Below are 22632 nucleotides of genomic sequence, written 5' to 3'. Positions count from 1 at the left end.
TTTTATTTATTTATTTTAAAGAGAGAGGGAGCACTCACGCACGCAAGTGGGGAGAAGGGCAGAGGGGAAGGGAGAGAAAGAGAATCTCAAGCAGACTCCACACTGAGTGTGGAGCCCAATCAGGCTCGGGACTCGATCTCACAACCATGAGATCATGACTTGAGCCGAAACCGAGTTGGATGCTTAACCGAGCCACCCAGGTGCCCTGGGCAGCTTTAGCAAATTAAACGCAGTGGGCTGTGGTCTCAGAGGAACCTGGGTATGAGCAGGGCTCTGGAACCTGAGTGGACAAAGGAGCCATGGTTCTCACTGCGAGGGGCACTGAGGTATCTGAGGGTATTCGCTGAGATCATGCATTCAAGGCAGTGAGCAAAGGCCCAATTCGAGTGTAGGTGTCTTGTGTCCTTTCCCTTCTCCATTCTCCCCATCCAGTGCCCTTTTTTTATGGTTAGACAGAAAGAGGACCACAGCAGAAAGAGGACCACAAAGAACACTTTCCCCCGTTAGCTGCATCCGTATTATTTCTAGAAGAATTACTTGTCATTTGCTAGAATATGCCTTTAATATATAAAGCCTCAAGGTTGAAAATTATTAATTTCAAGGATTTGGCTATGACAAAATAAAGTACTTTAACCAAAACAACCTGGATTGTGGTTATGGTTGCACAACTGTATAAATTTACTAAAATTCACTAAACTATACACATAAAATGGATGATTTTTACGGCATTTAAATTGTATCCCAATAAAGCTGTTAAAAAAATTTCTGGCCATCATCAACTTCATATTTAATGTTCTGAGTTTACAAGTGAAATCATTAGTTCTTTTTTTAAGTTTCTAACAGTAGGTATTTCTCCTCAAAACTTCCTCATTCCAAAAAAAAAACCAAAAAGCTTCCTAATTCCATGATTCTTTGTGTCATTTGAATCAATGAAGACAGTCTCTTGTAAAACTAAGATTCAGCCTGACATCATATTCAGTCCTTATTTATTAAAAGATGCTTGTCCCGTATTTGCTGACACTCATCACTGTCCTACTTCTATCTCATAATGATCTGTATACTACCATGTCTGTATTAGCTATTTTATTCCTAGATTTGATAGACAAGAGATTACACTGCCATCAAATACTTAATTTCTCAAAACAGTATTCAGAGGTTGGCAAACTGCCACCTCTGGGTCAAATCCAGCTAAGAATCGTTCTTACATTTTTAAAGAGATACACACACAAACAGAATATGAGACTCTATGTGGCCCACAAAGTCATAGAAACGTTTTGCTGATCCCTAACCGAGATATTAGCTTATTGCATTTTAGAGTGCCCAGTTAAATATTAGTAATGTTTAAACTCATGACATTAAATAATTCCTTATTTTTAGTATTCTTTTTTTTTTTTAAGATTTTATTTATTTATTTGTCAGAGACAGAGCAAGAGAGCACAAGTAGGGGGGAGCAGCAGAGGGAGAGGGAGAAGCACGCTCCCCACTGAGCAGGGAGCCCAATGTGGGACTCGATTCCAGAACCCCGAGATTATGACCTGAGCCGAAGGCAGACGCTTAGCTGACTGAGCCACCCAGGCATCCCGATTTTTAGTATTCTTTAAAAAGAACTTCTGTAAGGTAAAAATATTCTATAATTTCAAATCTGACATATATGACTAGTACTGAAAGAAAGTAACAAAACTTACATGGCTCTGTACTGAAAAAACTTTTGATATAAGTCATCCATTAAAGCAATGGATGACTTTATTATGAAATGTATTTTATGCAAAAAAATAAATTTTGTAATGCAAAGGCTTGCACTTGTTATATGAAATAATTAAAAAACAAAGTATTCTGATACAAAGAATAGAATAAACACACATACCAGTCCATAAGCCATACTTCTTTCATGTTCTTGGGTTATATCTGCCACATATGCAAATACCACGGAGAAAGTCACTGCAAAAACCCCAGAAACAGAGATAACAGCAAAGTACCACCTAAGATGGAGAGACAATCGACAAGAAAGAGAACAATTACCATTACACCTTAACCTTCCTTTACTTCTGTAAGTGAATTAGAGTACGAATAGCTAATTTCAGTCAATGGCTTACTAAGACAGTTCACGGATTCTTCTATAAATCATATGCCATAGATATAATGAAAATACAGTGTTAGAAGTGACCCTTCAAAAGCAATTCAGCTACTATGCAGGAATACTTAAAATTAAATAATATAGCCAGGTCAATATTTTACCCAACTGTTGTGAAATGGCTTTGTTGTTGGTTTTACTAAAAACAGCAACAAACTAAAGTCTACTATAATTGATCCATTATTATTTCCCACCACAGCACTACACAAACACAAAATTCAGTGGGTGAAATGGAGAAACAAGTTACTCTATTTTATGCCTCTATATAGAAACTAGATCGAGCTTTTCCATAAGCTATATTTAGCTTTTCAAATGTTGGCAAAGCAACTCCGTCTTCACATAGAAGAAACCTGTGTGGCAGTACTCATAAATGAAATGGAGAATAGACAATTACTACCAAGAGTGAACAAAAGCTATTTTTAAAAAGCAAACTACATTTCTGTATACATGATTTCAAAATAACTGGCCAGGAATAAGAAACTTCTATTGTACTACTGAATGTTTAGTTTTAAAAATCTTGTGTAATCATAATGAACTTTCAAAATATTCCACCAGGGCTTTATTGCTTACTAAATTTTTTCTAACACACTGTTTTTCACATCAAATTTTTTGTTCATCGCCTAGACTCCTCTGTTAAGATTTCATTTGGGTGATTAGCATTCATCAAAGGTTTGGCCTTGAGAATTGTATCTATCTAACCTACAAGAGGAAGATCCTGCCTTTTCTATTCCCTTAGCCTTTCTAGATAGCCATGGAAATACAGCCCATCTATGATGCAGAATTATATGCAATGGAGTAGAACAGTAGGAGAATTAATAAAGCTACAACTAAACCGGGCTCTATTACCTTGAGAAAATCATTTTCATTGTGAGCTTTCCCTCCCTTCCTCCTCAGTGAAAGAATCCTGATTTCAATTAGGGTGGCCACGAGCCCAGCACCTTGTAACAAAGAGGAGCATGTCCCTGAAATCTGACCTGACAGATATTAGCAGAGGTTGGGTGAAAACTGTGTGGTTTCTTTATAGAAGACGGTGTGCTCTTCTTAGCCACTCCTTCCATCCTGCTGCCTGAAGTGTGACACAAGCTGGAGCTCAGGCAGCCATGTTGGACTGCGGGGGAGCTCGTGGAGGATGGCAGAGCACAGAGATAGAAAAGGTCTGGTTCCCCAGAACTGCCAAACCAGCTCTGGATTGCTCAACTCCTGACTTCTTTTATATGGAGAAAGAAATAAGTTTCCCTCATGTTAAGCAACTATTACTTTGGGCTGTGAAATACAAAAGCAGGTTATAGCCAATAGTCTGCACACTTCCTATAGTCGCATCCAGTTCTAAAATCATTATGAACTATTACTTAGCCACTATATTTTTAAGGGTCCTCTTATCTGCGTCAAAGAATATTGGAAGGATAAAATTAAAATCTACATAGGTAAGATGGCAAAAAAGGTGAATGAAATAAAGGACTATTCAGAAAACAATGAAGAGAACGATATTTAATTGTTGTGATCTGATTATGCACATACCATGGGCTGATCTTCATTAAAGGAATTGGGGCACATGTGAAAAATACTGTTAGCAGCAAGAAGGATTTCCGACCCCAAACATCAGAAAGAGCACCAATAAGTGGGGCACTGAGGAATGACAACAAACCCTAAAAAAAAGTAAATGAAAAAATGTATACAATCTACATCAATGAGCCAAGAAGAAATCATTCTACTATCACAGAAGAATATTTTTTTTTTATTTCTAACATACGTATAATATCACCAAACTTCACATAACTTATTTCTTGTCTATATAGAATTTAAAACTTTCCCAGGATTGTCTAGAATCACCTGCAGGGCTCTGGCTGCATGTTCATATGAAATGCTCTAATGAATTCTCAATTACAATAATTCCACATTAGCAATTCTAGAAAGAATATCATGTTAGTTATCTGTTTTTATATTCATAGGCTAACTACCTACTTATAAACCTTGTTGGTCAAATGAAATCAAGAGTAAAGAGTATGTACAATAGTCAAGACTTTACCATATAGTTTTATATTTATGTATTTTTTAGTAGTTCTTTTCTCTTCAATCTATATTCTTGTTGTTAGCTTATAAAAGCATTTAGATCTCTGAAATAAAAATGCCAACGTGTAAAACAGAACGGAAATCTGTTATGATGTGGTTTATCATTATACGTAGAGTTGGCTATTACTTGAGTCAGATCATCTTTAGATGATCCATGAAAGTAAATGTATTTTTCTTTAATAAAAAGGATCATATTTAAAACCCAATTCATTTTTAAAGTGTTAAGTAATCCCCCAAGATATACTCTAATTGTAAAAATTAACAGTGAATTCGTCCATTAACTAACTGCTATACTGGCAGACGTATACATACGAAGTGTATGTGCCTATGTGTACATGGGCAAATATATCACCGATCCTACCTTTACTCCTTGAATTAAGCCATTCATCAGAAATGTATGTTTAGGAAAGGTTTCATGTAATACCTAAAGAAAAAATACAAAATAAAAATCTCATACCACATTTTAGTCTCAGTAAAACTTCTACATTTACATTTTAAAACATCCCTTCATATAATTATATCTCCCATAAATTTTCAGATTTGTCTGATGCTGTGCATATGAATAAATACTAATAATACCAAACATTTATTTGGCATTTATGATGTCACAAGGCACTAAATTGAGCCCTTTACATATATTATTTCCTTCTATTCCTTTTTTTTTTTTTTTAAGATTTTATTTATTTATTTGACAGAGAGACAGCGAGAGCAGGAACACAAGCAGGGGGAGTGGGAAAGGGAGAAGCAGGCTTCCCGCGGAGCAGGGAGCCTGATGATATGGGGCTCGATCCCAGGACCCTGGGACCATGACCTGAGCCGAAGACAGATGCTTAACGACTGAGCCACCCAGGCACCCCTCCTTCTATTCCTCTTAATGATCCTATAATAACACTGATACAGGCAGAGGTTAAGTGTCTTATACATGATTACACAGTTAGTATGTAGGAAAACTGAAACTGAACACAGGAAGTTGGGCTTGAAAGTCCATGCTTTTAATTACTATGTGATGTCTTCACTGTTATGCCACATATAACTTATAACTCCTTTACAGACAGTTGTAGGTATTATCTAAGATAGGAGACTGGGAGAATAGGGAAATTTTGATTGCCAAAAAGTGAATCTAGAAAGACCGTAAAGTGAGAAAAAGAAATCCCCACCTATGAAAATGTGTAACAAGTTACTCTATTCTTTCTTTTTTTTTTTTTTTTTTTTTTTTTTTTTTTTTTATTTTTTTAAAGATTTTTTTTATTTATTTATTTGAGAGAGAGAGCACACGAGAGTGGGGAGGGTCAGAGGGAGAAGCAGACTCCCCGCCGAGCAGGGAGCCCGATGCGGGACTCGATCCCAGGACTCCAGGATCATGACCCGAGCCGAAGGCAGACGCTTAACGACTGAGCCACCCAGGCGCCCCTACTCTATTCTTTCTAAAACCTGGTCTCAAACCACATGGCATCAATTTGTTCAATGGGCAGCAAGTGAACCACTGGGTAGCCACTGGTTGAAAAAGCAAATGAAGGGAAAAGTTACCGAAAAAAATAAGAAGGAACAGCTACCATTTTTACAGACTATGTGTCAGAGGCTTTATATATACTTTTATTTCATTCTAACATTATGGGTTAGATAAAATACCACTCCAAGATGAGGCAACCAAGTTCTTGCTTGACTTAAAAGCCACTGTGCTTCTTCCATTATACCATGCTATTTCTCAATAAAAACAAGAGAGAATGGCAATATGGAGAGTAAGAAAGTTGGGAAATCTCTTTAGGAAGAAAAACTATGCTGAGTGTACGTTCTGACATCTTGTAAGAAAAACCTTTAGAGGGCGCCTGGGTGGCTCAGTTGGTTGAGCGACTGCCTTCGGCTCAGGTCATGATCCTGGAGTCCCTGGATCGAGTCCCACATCGGGCTCCCTGCTCGGCAGGGAGTCTGCTTCTCCCTCTGACCCTCCCCCCTCTCATGTGCTTGCTCTCTCTCTCTCTCTCAAATAAATAAATAAAATCTTAAAAAAAAAAAAAAAAAGAAAAAGAAAAACCTTTAGAGGGATTACAATCCTCCCTTTTCTTCAGTTACTCTTCTGCCCCAAACTAGAAATTTAACAAAAATTAACTCACATGTAAAAATAAAATTAGAAATGAAACGTTTAGTCAAAGAAAATCATTAACATGGGGAAAAAACCACATATTTATGATATACATTTATTTTGTCTCTATATTTCATATGATATATATTACATATTTTCTCAACTGAAGGTGATTTTGACCTCCAGGGGTCATCTGACAATGTCTGAATACATTTTTGATTGTCAAAACTTGGATGGGGTGAGCTACATCTAAGAGGCAGAGATAAGAGATGCTGCAAAACACCCTATAAGGCACAGGTCAGCTCCTCACAACAAATAATCATCTGGCACAAGCTATCAACAGAGTGCTGAGGCTGAGAAATGCTGATATTACTTAGAATAAAGACCCACGGGGTGCCTGGGTGGCTCAGTTGGTTAAGCGACTGCCTTCGGCTCAGGTCATGATCCTGGAGTCCCTGGATCGAGTCCCACATCGGGCTCCCTGCTCAGCGAGGAGCCTGCTTCTCCCTCTAACCCTCCCCCCCTCATGTACTCTCTCTCTCAAATAAATAAATAAATCTTTAAAAAAAAAAAAAAAAGAATAAAAACCCACGGATCTAAGGAAGGGATCTGCAAACTTTTTGTAAAGAACGAGATAGCAGTTATCTTTTTATAGCCTTGTAGGCTAAACAGTCTCTGTCACAAGTATTCAACTCAACAAAGACAGCTATAGACTATATGTAAATGAACGGTCGTGGCTGTGTCCCAAATGAAACATTATTTATGAAAAACAGGCTACAAACAGGAGGCTTAGGACTTGCTCTGGCCACACTGTGCCGGCTCTTTCGCTGAAGGAAAAGACTTAAACCATTTTGCAGCAAATCAAATCCAGTTTTCTTTCAATAATTACTAAGGGCCAAAAAAAAAAAAAAAAAAAATGACTAAGAGCCAAATCTTTTGTAGGGACACAAAATGTGTGTTACTAATAATGAAGACCATAACGAATGCCTACAGAAAGCTTTATAATATGCTAATGGTTCATTCTGCCAAGCTACCTTACATTCCAACAATCTGGTCTCTCCACTGTTTTAAATATTCCCCTGCTTTCCAATATACAGGACATCCTTCCCATTTTGAATGTTTGTGCCCCTTATCTTCTCTCTCTAACCAACACCCAAACCTTCCAAATTGCTCCTATGTCACCAAACTTTCTCATCAAAAGCAATCAATTCCTCTTTTAGGGCCAATAGGAAGTGATCAAAGCACTCGACAAGTCACATAGAGTTTGTGAAATTTCTTTTATCACATACTGAGCTACTTGACTCTAGTATTTTTCAGTTTTTCATGTATTTAATATATATTCCCTTTCAATATATTTCAGAGTCCTTTTTTTTTTTTTAAAGATTTTATTCATTTGTCAGAGAGAGAGAGAGAGAGCACAAGCAGGGGGAGGGGCAGGCAGAGGGAAGAAGCAGGCTCCCCACTGAGTAGGGAGCCTGATGAGGGACTCGATCCCAGGACCCTGGGATCATGCCCTGAGCTGAAGGCAGACGCTTACCCGACGGAACCACCCCGGCGCCCCTATTTCAGAGTTCTTAAGGACAGGCTCATATACACTATACCTTGCATTTAATATATCTTTATCTTGATTAGTGCCTCATAGAATGCCTTCATTTAGTAACTATTCACTAAATGTTCATAATTACCTGATAATACTGCTTCCAAAGTGACTTAATATAACAAAGCAATTATGCAATTTAGCTAATATTACAAAATAAAAACCTTTAAGACCCCCAAAAGGAGTACAGTTAAATTAAGATAAACAAACATTCCTATTTGATTTTTTTTTTTAAGATTTTATTTATTGGGGCGCCTGGGTGGCTCAGTCAAGAGAGGGATCACAAGCAGGGGGAGTGGGAAAGGGAGAAGCAGGCTTCCCGCCAAGCAGGGAGCCCGATGTGGGGCTCAATCCCAGGACCCTGGGATCGGCCCCGCATGGGGCTCCTTGCTCAGAGGGGAGCCTGCTTCTTCCTCTCCCTTTGCCTGCCACTCCCCCTATGTCAAATAAATAAATAAAATCTTAAAAAAAAAAAAAAAAAGATGTGACTAGTCCAAACTGAAATGTGCTGTAAGGATTTCAAAGACGTAATATACACTGGGTTGCAAAAACTAACCACAACTAAAGAATAAATAAAATCTCAAAAAAAAAAAAAAAAAAAAGAGCTGTGACTCTCTAGGTTATAATCCATTTCAAAGCACGTAAAACAAAAATAAAATGTTTAAAGTTAACTAACTTTTAGAAAGAGGGTGAAGTACTATGACTTGGTGCCATCTTGTACCTCAAAAGCCCCCTCCCCCACTCCCCCGACACCAACATGGGGGTGGGGGGTAAGGGCGTATAGGAGTCCAAAGCAAAGAAGACTACCGCAAAGTCAACAATAAAAATTTGCAAGCAAAAAGCCTCAAAGTGAGCAAAACCTTTTTAAACCCACACTGAATTAATATATTGGTTCTTATTAGTGATATATACTAGATATATGAGAATCACTTCTAAAAAATACACATGTCTGAGCCTCACCCTTGAAAATTCTGACTTCAACAGGACAGGTTATAAGGCCCAGATATTTTGAAAAAAACTCCCCAAGTATAGCTAATATTCACTTCTAGTAAGAAAAAAAATCACTGACGAATAGCACATTTTAACTGCTGAAAATGTTCATCTCTAGTTGGTAATTTGTCCTAATGGGGAAGGTAACGTTTACCCTGAAGCCAAGATCTCTAATCAAACTGCTGACGCTTGCCTGGAGGAGTAGGTGGGGTTGCAGGGGAACTCTGGTGTCCTAACACATTTCTATACTGCTTTATGTTTTACAACAAGCATACATTGCATCTCTAATTTTTTAAAAAGCAATATATATCACATAGAGAGAGAAGAATTATATATACATGTGCTTCCACACATAATTTTCTTTAGTGATATTTCAAAGATTCTTGCTATTCCAATTTTAGTATATGTGCTGCCTAAGTGAGCACGATTCTTGCTATTCCAATGCCTGCAGGCCAAAGTACCTGAAAGAACCTGGAATATAGCACATCTCAGCATTCAGATACAATCTAATCACTACAGCTCAATCCTTGTTTTGCCTAGGTCTGTCCCACCCCATCCCTACAAGGATCTCCGCATCACGTAAGAGAAAAATGTAGAACACAAAAACTGCAATTATTTAAAAACATGTATACATTATAGATAAGAAAAGAACTAGAAAAATAAAATTCTGAGCTTAATATTCATTAATATGTAAATGTTTTTTCTGTTAAAGTCAAATGCTTGACTTTAAAAATATTAACGAAGTAAAATTGGGAAAAGATAAAGGACTATGATAATATTACAGACAACTGTCCCTAGTAACCACAACTCATTTTGCCGTTTAAAAATTCAGATATAGGGGTGCCTGGGTGGCTCAGTCGTTAAGCGTCTGCCTTCAGCTCAAGTCATGATCCCTGGCTCCTGCGATCGAGCCTCACATCTGGCCCCCTGCTCAGCGGGGAGTCTGCTTCTCCCTCTGCCCCTCTCCTGCTCGTGCATGCTCTCTAATAAATAAAATCTTAAAAAAAAAAAATTCAGATATAAGGACAAATATGGGAATTAAGGACAAATATGGGAATTAAGAATAATTGTTTTAACAACCAATGGAAAGAAAGTCTTGCTATAAATCAAATAATTGGCAATGTTATAGTAACTGTTACAAAAAGTATAATCATGCTGGCGAAAAAAAATTCATTAAGTCCTTCCAAATTAGCACCTTTCATTTTCCTGATCAGAACTCAGCATTTTAAAAAGTAAAAAAGACAAATCAAAAGCATTACCCACTTTTTAACTAACAAAAAAATTAAAAATATACTAAGCACAAAGTGAGCTACCATAAATAACCTAAAAAACAAGCCTTTATGTCTACATAACTGGATTCTTTCCTGTTCTTAAAGAAGACAGTCTCCTTTTGTCCAAGCAGGAAAAAAAAAATAACAAAGTTAGACAAAAACCTGACATATCTAAAGAATATAAAACAGAAGCAAATTTTAAAAATTGCTATACACAGTTTAAAAACTGCTGACAAATTATGGAAACATCACTAACAGCTTTTTTGATGGGTTGTAAACAATTTACCCAAAACATTTTAATCTCTCTACTTAGCTACCGTTTGGACTGCCAATACCTTAACTACCTGAGTCACGGGTATGAACCACTTACTCCCAGCATTCCCCTAGGCTGAGCACTGGAACAAAAGCAAGCCTAGTTTCAAATACCAACTCTGCAGTTCACTATCACAGTAGTTGCAAGTAAGTTGGCTTAATTTTTCTAAACCTTAATTTTCTCATCGGTATTATCAGGCTAATACCTCACCCATAAGGGGACTCTGATGATTAAAAGTGATAATGCATTTCAAGTGCTTAGGACTGTGCCTGAACCCAGCATAATATAAATACAAATGAACTGTTTACTATCACAAAACTCAAGTACTTTAAACCACAGAACTGATGATCCACCTGACAGATTTATATGTTAAACTGGTAGTAGACTATAAAAAAAAGCACACTGGACCATCAGGGAAGCGAATATAAAAGTGTGAGACCACACAGTTATCATAGCACCTCAGTAACCCATGATATCAGGTTATTTAAATATAATGAAGTTACAAATGTCATAATGAAATTGCATCACCTGATGAAGTTCCAAATCAGAGTACAATATGGATCATGAAGGCATGAAATGTGTAATTAATTTTTGGACTCCCATCAGAAATTATTAAATTTAAAAAAATCAGATATTTTAAAAGTCCACATTTCAATTATTTTGAAAATCTATTAACGTACAATTGATGACCTATTACAAGTAAATCCTTCTCTTTTTTTTTTTTAATGATTTTATTTATTTATTTGACAGACAGAGAGAGAGCACAAGCAGGGAGAGCGGGAGAGGAAGAAGCAGGCTCCCTGCTAAGCAGGGAGCCTGATGCAGGACTCGATCCCAGGACCCTGAGATCATGACCTGAGCTGAAGGCAGATGCCTAACCAACTGAGCTACCCAGGCATCCCCAAGTAAATCCTTCTTAAAAAGTAAAGGATCTAGGGTGCCTGGGTGGCTCAGTTGGTTAAGCGACTGCCTTCAGCTCAGGTCATGATCCTGGAGTCCCGGGATCGAGTCCCACGTCGGGCTCCCTGTACATCAGGGAGTCTGCCTCTCTCTCTGACCCTCCCCCCTCTCATGCTCTCTCTCTATCTCATTCTCTCTCTCAAATAAATAAATAAAATCTTTAAAAAAAAAAAAAGTAAAGGATCTCAATGAAAACATACTCAAATCAGCATTCTTACAATTACATGTCAGGGAACTGCTACTATTCAGGGAACTATTCTAACTTCCAATGCATGATTTATTTATAGAAGAAACTGTTTATTTGAGATTTTCTGTTCTTCTGAATTGTGTTTTAACAGTACTCATGAATATACCCTATACATTCAAAACAACTATTAAACATTCATATTTTATGTAGATCCAGTAATGATTACGTAGCCATATAATACGGAGATACATGGAACGTAAATTTTCTTTCTTTCTTAGAACATAAATCTACTTATATGATCATCCAATTTATTTATAAACAATCTTTTTTGTAAAAATCTTTTCTGTATAACAATAAGCAATCTTAAAAATATAAGGAAGCATATTGCTCTAAAATTCTACTAGATTTGGTAAGCTGTACATTTATCCTAATTACGCTTTTCAAGGTACTACTGGACTTCTGCCATAACTACTCCTCCCTTTATTTCATTCCCCTGATCTACATCAAAAGGAGAAAACTAATGGGGTGGCTGGGTGATAGACAATGGGGAGGGTATGTGCTATGGTGAGCGCTGTGAATTGTGTTAAGACTGTTGAATCACAGACCTGTACCTCTGAAACAAGTAATACATTATATGTTAAAAAAAAAAAAAAAGAAGATAGTAGGAAGGGAAAAATGAAGGGGGGGAAATCAGTGGGGGAGACGAACCATGAGAGACTATGGACTCTGAGAAACAAACTGAGGGTTCTAGAGGGGAGGGGGGTGGGGGGATGGGTTAGCCTGGTGATGGGTATTAAAGAGGGCATGTTCTGCATGGAGCACTGGGTGTTATACGCAAACAATGAATCATGGAACACTACATCAAAAACTAATGATGTAATGTATGCTGATTAACACAACATAATAAAAAAATAATAATAAAAAGGAAAGATAAAGAAAAGGTTGAAATAAAAAAAACAAAAAGAGAAAACTAGCTATCACCTGAATTGTTTGGACTAGCAGGGATGTCTTTTCTAAGGCTCCAAACCTGCGGATATTTGGGCAAAATCAACTTAGGGCTGTGAAAAGAATGATTTTTTAAATGGTTCCCTCTAGAGCCTTAGCCTAACCTAAGAGAAACTTGCATTTGGAAAATGAGCTGCATGAATGAATCTCAAAATAATAATGCTGAGTGATTCAGGTCATAGATAACATCTTTCCTAAGCCTGTCAGTTTAAGAATCCCATCTACCCTATCCAGAGTGGGGACTGAGCCCCTGCTTCCCCATGGGCAGTATTCACCAGAAGAACCATCCAGTCAAGCCCTTCCCACAAAGTAAGGGTGAAGTTAAGGTCGGAAAAGCAACTAAGCCAGCTAAATGTAGTATTGAAGAGTTGACAATACTGGTGTAAGAATTAACCATGGAAAGGGAAAAGGGCCACCTTTCCCCCCTCAAAACTGAACAAAAAGAGATTTAAGTCCGTAATAAGTTAAAAGATGACTTACCACCAAGGTGGGTGCTGTCAATAATCCCCAAGCAAAAAACTCCAAAAAGATGACGATCACCGCATGGTAGACACTAGGAGAACCTATTCCTTGAGGCTGTAAAAACAGAGTTGCAAAAAGTTAACAGTGCATTCCAGAATTACTAACAATTATGGCAACAGTCGATATTTATTTATTGAGATCATACATGCACTGGCACTATGTGAAACGTCTGAACACTTGCTGTCCCTGTCCTCAAGGTAAATACATCACGTAAGCACAGTGTGCAATGGTAACACACAGAGTCCCAGGTAGGGGTGGGACTATCAGACTTCCTGGAGGCAGATGAAAAGGAGGCGGGGGGCGGCACACGACAAGAGAGGTCAAGGCCGCAGCCTATACAAAGGCTGCAAGGCTGGGGAGCAGGAGGCCGGACAGGACTCCTATAGTTCAGTACACCTGGCACATGGGCCGCACAGCGGGAGCAGCTAGAGGCGAGCAGGGACTAACTTCCGTGCTCAGGAGTCTACAGTTCATTCTGAAGGCAATGGGGAGCCGCCAAAGGATGTTAAGGAAGACTCACGTGATCAGATAAAAGTTTTAAGAAAGATCATTCTGGCAAAGGTGTAGCAGACGGATGATAAGGAAGCAAAACTGAGGAAAGTTAACAGTTAGAAGGCTACTGCACTAACCCCAAAACATAAATGAAGCAGGTAGCAAGAATAACATGGCTTGAAAGCAGAACAGTCCCCAGAGCGGCACATTAGAGACCTGGGATTTGACATACAGAAGAAAGAAAAATACAAAATGAAGTTTATACTGCTGCTAGCGGTGTCTTAAGAATTACTTCAGTTGTCAAACAATGAATCATGGAACACTACATCAAAAACTAATGATGTAATGTATGGTGACTAACATAACATAATAAATTTAAAATAAAATAAAATGTTATCATTTAGTAAAAAAAAAAAAAAGAATTACTTCAGTTGTTGAATTTCATATTCTAAGGGCAATATTAAATTGATGGCAAAGCAAATGACCTATAACATTAACTCAGTCTCCACTAACAGGTTTTACAATAAAAAGACAAGTTTAATCAATATATATTACAAAGTCATACATAAGTTGTAAAGTATATTCAACAGTCTTATGTGGAAACTATTAAGGGTCTGGATTTCTCTACACTAAAAATGATGCCACATCGGGCGCCTGGGTGGCTCAGTTGGTTAAGCCACTGCCTTCGGCTCGGGTCATGATCCTGGAGTCCTGGGATCGAGTCCCACATCGGGCTCCCTGCTCGGCGGGGAGTCTGCTTCTCCCTCTGACCCTCCCCCCTTCTCATGCTCTCTCTCTCTCATTCTCTCTCTCAAATAAATAAATAAAATCTTAAAAAAAAAATGATGCCACATCATTTTAATACTGTCATAATGTATCATCATTATTTTAAAAACAGATAACTCTCCTAACCTTCAGAATTTAGGTATTTGAAAACCCCTTTGGTAAAACTTGCAGTTTAGGAATTTGAGACAACAGAGGTGGGGCACACAAGAGATGAAGGACCATGGCTGGGAATGAATTTGTTGAAGATCTCATTCATTCAACAAACATTTATAGAGCACCTACTATGTACCAGAGGTGCGGGATTACAGAAACCATTAAAACATACCCCCTGATCTCAAGGAATTCACAATCCAGAGAGGAAAAAACCTCATTATACATCATCTGCTTAAGTGCAAATGCAATAAAAGAGATACATACAAGTAAGGAAGCAAGGAAAGAGTACTGCAAGAAAAGCAGGTAGTGTGGACAACCTCACCAGAGAAAACCGTAATGAAACAGAGAAGCACCATGACAGTTGAAGGCTTATGGAGAATAAAGTAATAATCATGGAGTAAAGAAAGGAAGGCAGAAGAGGTAGCCTCTAAGCTTTGTTAAGGAGTTTCTCATCATTACTCTAGAGACACAATGAACCACTGAAGGGTTTCAAGCAAGAGAATGGTGTGATCGGACCTGCATTTTTTGGTACACCATGATGATTTCCTGAAGTTGGAAACCGAGGAACACACTGCATGTAAAAGAAGGCTATTTCAATCAGTTCCAACAAGAGATGATGAGGGCATGAAACGGGAGTGGCAAGAACACCGGAGGGGAAGGGATGGATGTAAGTACAGAGAATATGAAAGTAGCAGCCTTGATAAATCTGGGAGGGAGAGTGAAGAATGACTTCTGAGTTTTTAGCTTGGTTGTCTACTAGTGGAAGCTGGGAACATTGCAGCTCTTTTTCCCCCAAGAGGCTCAGATTTACTTCAGGTCCTATCTAAGACACTGCCCCTTATAGAAACATTTCTATTGTCTTTTGAGGACTGACTAAAACAATGAGTCAGCATGATGATGTCTGAAACCACCAGAGTGGGTGAGAATATAGGGAGAAGAGGAAAAGGGAAAGAAGTGGGCTAAGACCGAGCTCTAAGAAACACCAATATTTAATGGGCAGAGGAAAACAAACCATGAAGAAAATAAAGAAGGAACAAATCAGAGAAATATCAGGACACTTAAGAGAATACAGTGTTACAGATGACAAAGGATCAGTTTTAAGGAAGGGGTGATATCCAGTACCAAACAGAGCAAGTACAGTTAATTTAAAATAAGGTCAAAACACAGCTCTAGGAGCTCTAGGTGGCTCAGTCGTTAAGCATCTGCCTTCGGCTCAGGTCATGATCCCAGGGTCCTGGGATCGAGCCCCGCATCGGGCTCCCTGCTCCGCGGGAAGCCTGCTTCTCCCTCTCCCACTCCCCCTGCTTGTGTTCCCTCTCTCGCTGTGTCTCTCTGTCAAATAAATAAATAAAATCTTTTAAAAAAAACAAAACAAAACACAGCCCTAGGATTTAGTAAGGTCCAAACTGGTTTTGTTTACCACTAATATACTCAGCACTCAGTGAAAAATGCCTAGAACTTCTCAGGACCTTTAACATGCTAATTTACATTATGAATTTCCAAGAAGATACAGTATGCTGTATTCCAAACTTGATGGAATCCTTCTTTCATATAACAGTATCTCGTGGCCATTTGAGTTCCTTGTAAAACTATTTGGAAAATGCTGATAAAAAGATGATAATTATGTAAGAATGTGTATAAACATAAACACAGAGCAAAAAAAAACTGGAAGGAAATGATGTTAAAAGTGGCTGTTTCAGGGAAGAGCACTCAAACAGTTGAGGAGAATGTCAGGGAAGGCTTCTTAGGAAGTTAGGCAGTATTATCTGAGACCTGGAAGTCAAGTGGGAAAGATGTTGGGACTGTCAGGTGTGTATACTTGTTTGGGGGGTAGGATGTCAGTGGAGGATAATGATGGCCACAAGTGTCTGAGGTAAAGGGAACAGCATATGCAAAGTCCAGAAGAAAGGAAACATCACAGCTTCTTTTGTACCTGATGTCTAAGGAGGAGAGCAGTAAAAGAGGCTGCAAGGAGGAGAGGTGAAACTGAAAAGGTGATTTGCAAAAGGCCTCTTAAGTCACATGCAGACCTCTAACTTGCAGGCAGCAGGGAAACTGAAACATTTCAAGCCAGAGAGTTAACATCACATTATAGGACTGTCTTTTTGGAACAGTAACTTTCACTGCAGGGTGGCAAAGAGTTTGAAAGGGAGGGAGGAAGACCAGAAGGCAGGCTATTGAAGAAATAACAGGGGAGAGGTAATAGTAACTGGAATAAGATAGTAGGGATGGAGAAAGTGAATGGATACAAAAAACACTTAAGAGGTTGAATCAAAAGGACTCTGTGACTGACTAGATGTAGCAGAGGACAATAAAGGAAGATCAAAGATGAAAAGATAAGATTTCTGTGGTTTAGTCAGCCAGACTGTGAGGAAAGGGGAAAGAACAAAAGATTAATTCATTTTTTCAAGATTTTATCTGACAGAGAGAGAGAGCGAGAGCGCACACAAGCAGGGGGAGCGGGAAAGGGAGAAGCAGGCTTCCCAATGAGCAGGGAGCCCAATGTGGGGCTCTATGCCAGGACCCTGGGATCATGACCTGAGCAGATGGCAGACGCTTAACGACTGAGCCACCTAGGCACCCCAAGATTAATTCATTTTAGGCATACTAGTTTGAGAAAAACATGTACAACTGAATTTGAAGACAACAAACTGAGGAAGACATGGAAGAAATGAAGATTAGTATCTAGATAAAGCATTCATAAAAACCAATACAAAATGGGGCACCTGGGTGGCTCAGTCGGTTGAGCGTCTGCCTTGGGCTCAGGTCATGATCTCAGGGTCCTGGGATTGAGCCCCGCATCGGGCTCCCTGCTTGGCGGGAAGCCTGCTTCTCCCTCTCCCACTCCCCCTGCTTGTGTTCCCTCTCTCGTTGTCTCTCTGTCAAAAAATAAATAAAATCTTTAAAAAAAAAAAAATACGAAAGCGCTAAGACACCATAAAAATATAACAGATAAAAATAATTTTAAAAATAGCTAATAACAGGGGTGTCTGGGTGTCTCAGTTGGTTAAGCATCTGCCTTCGTCTCAGGTCATGATCCCAGGATCCTGGGATCGAGCCCCACATCAGGTTCTCTGCTCAGTGGAGAGCCTGCTTCTCTCTCTGCCTGCCGCTACCCCTGCTTGGGCTCACTCTTGCTCTCTAAAAAAAAAAAAAAAAGCTAATAACATTCTATCCTATAGAAATAACCGAGCATTCAGAAAAAGCTCTACCATTAAGATATTCACAGCAGCATCATTTATAGTAGGAAATATGGAAATCTAAGTGTTCAACCTTTAAGTCAGACAGAATATGCAGCCAAAAAACTGTTTATGGATGATCTTTAATGATATGTGAAAATGCTCATGGCAACGTTAAGTTTAAAAAAATAAAAGCAGGATATAAAATTGTATGTGTAGAATAATTTCAACTATGAAAAACAAAATAAAAACTCACCTCAATGTTAATTAGGTAGCAATTTTAAGGGACATGAAATTATTATGTTGTTCTGAATTTTCTAAATCTTTTCTAATAAGCATGCTTATACTTTAAATATGAGGAACATGTTTTGCTTAAGAGAAAAACTGTAAAAACTAGAATGGAAAAAGATAGGTAGTTAGATATACTGTCCCTTCTGAGCTATTCTCTCATTATTTCCCAGAATTGGGAGGAAAAAGTGTGTGTGTGTGTGTGTGTGTGTATTTTAAGATTTATGAGCAAGTGCATGCACACAGCACACACACACGCACGTGGAGGGAGGAGCAGAGAGAGAATCCCCAGGCAGACTCCCCACTGAGCAGGGTGCCCCAAGGGAAGCCTGACCTGGGGGCTCCATCCCACAACCCATGAGATCATAACCTGAGCCCGAAACCAAGAGTTGGATGCTCAACTGACTGAGCCATCCAGGTGCCCCTATATTCATATTTTTAAAGCAAGGGATGGGGGGGAAGAGATAGGGATATTTGCTTATCCTAAAGTACTAGGAATTTTGAGAGCTGTATTATATCTATATTCATCTCTTTTGTTTTGAATAAATGCAAAAGTAATACAAGATCTTGGGGGCGCCTGGGTGGCTCAGTCAGTTAAGTGACTGACTCTTGATCTCAGCTCAGGTCTTGAGTTCAAGCCCTGCACTGGGCTCCACGCTGGGAGTGGAGATTCCTTAGGGGGGTTAAGAAAAAGGTAATACAAGATCTTAATAAAATTGGGGCGCCTGGGTGGCTCAGTTGTTGGGCGTCTGCCTTCGGCTCGGGTCGTAATCCCGGGGTTCTGGGATCGAGCCCCGCATCGGGCTCCCTGCTCTGCGGGAGGCCTGCTTCTCCCTCTCCCACTCCCCCTGCTTGTGTTCCCTCTCTCGCTGTGCCTCTCTCTGTCAAATAAATAAATAAAATCTTTAAAAAAAAAAGATCTTGGGCACCTGGGTGGCTCAGTCGGTTAAGCGACTGCCTTCGGCTCAGGTCATGATCCTGGAGTCCCTGGATCGAGTCCCGCATCGGGCTCCCTGCTCAGCGGGGAGTCTGCTTCTCCCTCTGACCCTCCCCACTCTCATGTGCTCTCTCTCATTCTCTCTCTCTCAAATAAATAAATAAAATCTTTAAAAAAAAAAGATCTTAATAAAATTGACAATTAAAAAAATATTTTACTGATTTAAAATTACAAATACTTCTAGGTAGGACTTTTGACACAAGGGCTAGTGGTTTTAATGGAATACCTATCCACAAGCAAAATCCCAGGACAATTAGGGAAAGAATACCAGGGTCATGGCCTGGGCAGAAAGACCAGGGGAAGGTTCATAGACAAGTAGGTGCAGCTATTTGAGCAGTGAGTAGTTTACAGCATCAAGAGTAGAGAATTCAGATCATAATGAGATTATATCAACAGATGATATCTGAAGATGCTCAAGAGAATTCAAAGAGGTACAAAGTGGAAAATTCTGAAGATAAATCTGAACATAAACTACCACATACCCAACTCCAAATGCCAAGATATGCCACCTACAACCATAATAATTACTATACCAAAAGTCCTCCATTCAGTTGAGTAATTTCTCTCTTATAGAGATATGGTTTCATGGCAGTCCCTCTAACTTCAACCTCAGAAGTCAGAGACAATTTCCTTTAACCCTACCTCCACCCTCCAATCTAATTCCCATTTTCCAAATCATATTTTCCATTGGTAACAATATGGTTTCATCATCCAGGTTTTTGGCCAAGTCTTAAAATCTACTTACTTATTCTTCTAGCCTATAAAACAAGATAACTTCCACAAATTTTTATTTCGCTATGTAAAGTACTTGTTTCATTTTATTTAGCCTAAATTTACTTTTTTCAAGTTCATGCTCTCTAGGACAGGCCCAGTGCTCTATTATTCCTTGATATGGAGCATCTGGTACATGCATAGCACAAAGGTGCTTAATGAATGCTTGTAGAATGTAAATGAATTACTCTTTAAGTCCCTTCTATCCCTATAGGTATTTTTACTGTATTTAAACACTGTTAAAGGGACAGTATATTTATTAATTAAACTTGCAACATCACCTATTAATACCCTCTTCTATGATTTAATATCCCACTGTTGGCTACTATATCATCTATCACATAGATTTAGGGTACATATACACTAGATTAAAATCGTAATGAAAGAGTATTACTGAAAACTTATAATGGTTTACATTCAAAATCTTATTTCCTCTTCCTAACAACTTTTCCAGTTGGACATTATCATCTCCATTTTACAGTCTAATGCATCAATTAAGAGAGAGAATGGAATCTATCCAGGCAACTCCAGGGCCCAAGTCTGGAGTTATGCTGGTTGCCGTGGTTAGGTTACACTGAATATGCTGCCACAGACTGTTACTCTTTGAAGTGTAGGGATCCAGTTTTTCCCATTTTGGTATTCAGTGTATAGCACAATGCCTGGTATAGAAAGGGTATTACGTGACCATGGATTGACTGATAGCCCTAATCATGCAGTCACTAAGCTGCTAGGGAAATTAAGTTAGTCACTTTACCTCTCTCAGCAGAAAGAGGTGAACTATTAATTTCTTACCTAAATCCTTGTCTAGCTCCCAAATTTTGAGTCTACGATTGCCTAATCAATATGGGTTTATGAATCCAGCAGTTATTATGCAGGACTTATGTTGTATACTTACCAGTGTGAACCAGGGGCTTATGTAGATTGTTGGCCAGGAGTCAGAAGTAATTCTACCTATAACTGGGCATTATAATCCCATTTATTTATTTATTTTTTAAGATTTTATTTATTTATTTGAGAGAAAAAGAATGAGAGACAGAGAGCATGAGAGGGAGGAGGATCAGAGGGGGAAGCAGACTCCCTGCTGAGCAGGGAGCCTGACCCGGGACTCGATCCTGGGACTCCAGGATCATGACCTGAGCTGAACGCAGTCGCTTAACCAACTGAGCCACCCAGGCGCCCCTATAGTCCCATTTATTAAATAGAATTTATCGTGTGAGTAAACAATGAGAATAAGCTATACTGAGGCTCATTCTTCAAAACAACTGGCCTAGACTATGAAAAATTGTCATATCATAAAAAACACAAAAAAGTTATTCTAGACTAAAGAGGCATGGCAACTAATGTAATGATTAAATTCTGTATCCAAAAAAAAGGCAACTCGGGCACCTGGGTGGCTCAGTCATTAAGCGTCTGCCTTCAGCTCAGGTCATGATCCCAGGCTCCTGGGATCAAGTCCCACTTGGGCTCCCTGCTCAGCAGGAAGCCTGCTTCTCCCTCTCCCACTCCCCTTGCTTGTGTTCCCTCTCTCACTGTCTCTCTCTCTCTGTTGAAAAATAAGTAAAATCTTAAAAAACAACAACAACAACAACAAAAAGGCAACTCTAAGGGAGGTTATTGGGACAATTAGAGAAATGTGACTATAGCCAATATATTATCTAATAGTATTGTATTAATGTTAAATTTTCTGAATGTGGTGATAATATTGTGGTTATGTGGGAGAATATCCTTTATCTTAGGTGATACATTCTCAGTGTTTTAGGGGTAAAGTGTCTTGATGTCTACAACTAACTCTCTAATAGTTCAGAAAAAAATATGAATATATAGAGAGAAAGGAAAAACAAATGTGGCAAAATGTTAATTTGTGATTGTGAATCTATGGGATAGGGAAATGAATACTCATTATGCTATTTTTGCAACTTGTCTGTAGTTTTGAACATTCTCGAAATAAAAGTTGGGGAAAAAAACATGGTAAGAACTAAAATAAGGTATAAGGGAGAATAATTTTGAACTTAGAATTTAATACTGACAAGTTATCAATCAAAAATGAGGGTAAAATATAGCTTTAGAAAGAAACACTGAATTTTCTCTGAACAATACACAACTAATCTAAAATAAGATAATGTAAAAGTCTTACACACACAAAAAAGACAAAGATGTTTAGTTACAGGCATCTAAGAATTGTAGTTTTTCATAGAAGAACATTAAAAAAAAAAGTGTAACTACAAAGCTGCTTTCATGGGATCCTGACACATTATGGCATAACTAAAGGAAATGTAAAACTTTACTGCTAGTATCTGGTATCATGTTTCTTTCTCACAAAGTCAAGTGGTGCTTTCCTCATTTTCTCTGACTTTAATCAAGCAAAGCAAGATATATTACCTTTGTAGAGCAAAAAGAAAACAAAACCAATCCTCAATTTCCTGGAAGTATGACTCACCATAAACATATTGTAACACTATTATACTAATTAAGCCATTTTGACTTAATTTGCAGTGAGACTTCAGATTTTACTTATATGCTACGGATCAATTTTAAAGACATATTTAATATCTGTATAATCACAGAAGTGAAGACATATTGGTTAGATTGGTCCTAAATAGAAATTAAACACACTTTTTAAACATATTCAACAAAAATATGATGAGATCAAGTTTTACTCTTAAAAAACAAAACTAGAGCTTAAGATTGTATTATCTTGTGGTAAATTTTTTTTTTAATATTTATTTTTAAGTAATCTCTACACCCAACGTGGGGCTCAAACTTACAACCTGAAGATCAAGAATTGCATGCTCCACCAAATGAGCCGGCCAGGATCCCCACTTTGTGGTAGATTTTGAAAA

The 22632-nt window shown here is 38.4% G+C and overlaps 1 protein-coding gene across 3 annotated transcripts in view; it reads right to left on the bottom strand.

The window, feature by feature from the left end:
* The window catches only part of MFSD14A (major facilitator superfamily domain containing 14A), a 42933-nt gene that overhangs the window by 15204 nt on the left and 5097 nt on the right, over positions 1-22632 (bottom strand). For all 3 annotated transcript variants that reach the window (XM_021689961.2, XM_021689962.2, XM_021689963.1), the window contains exons 2-5: positions 13085-13180; positions 4563-4625; positions 3650-3777; positions 1865-1979 (exon numbers count right to left, since the gene is read on the bottom strand). In XM_021689961.2, the coding sequence (XP_021545636.1) occupies positions 1865-1979; positions 3650-3777; positions 4563-4625; positions 13085-13180 (402 nt within the window). The remainder of the gene's footprint in view (positions 1-1864; positions 1980-3649; positions 3778-4562; positions 4626-13084; positions 13181-22632) is intronic.

The sequence above is a fragment of the Neomonachus schauinslandi genome, chromosome 4 (assembly GCF_002201575.2).
Source record: "Neomonachus schauinslandi chromosome 4, ASM220157v2, whole genome shotgun sequence".
Taxonomy (NCBI): Eukaryota; Metazoa; Chordata; class Mammalia; order Carnivora; family Phocidae; genus Neomonachus; species Neomonachus schauinslandi.
Note: the sequence above shows the minus strand (reverse complement) of the source record. Positions and strands in the feature narration are given on the sequence as shown.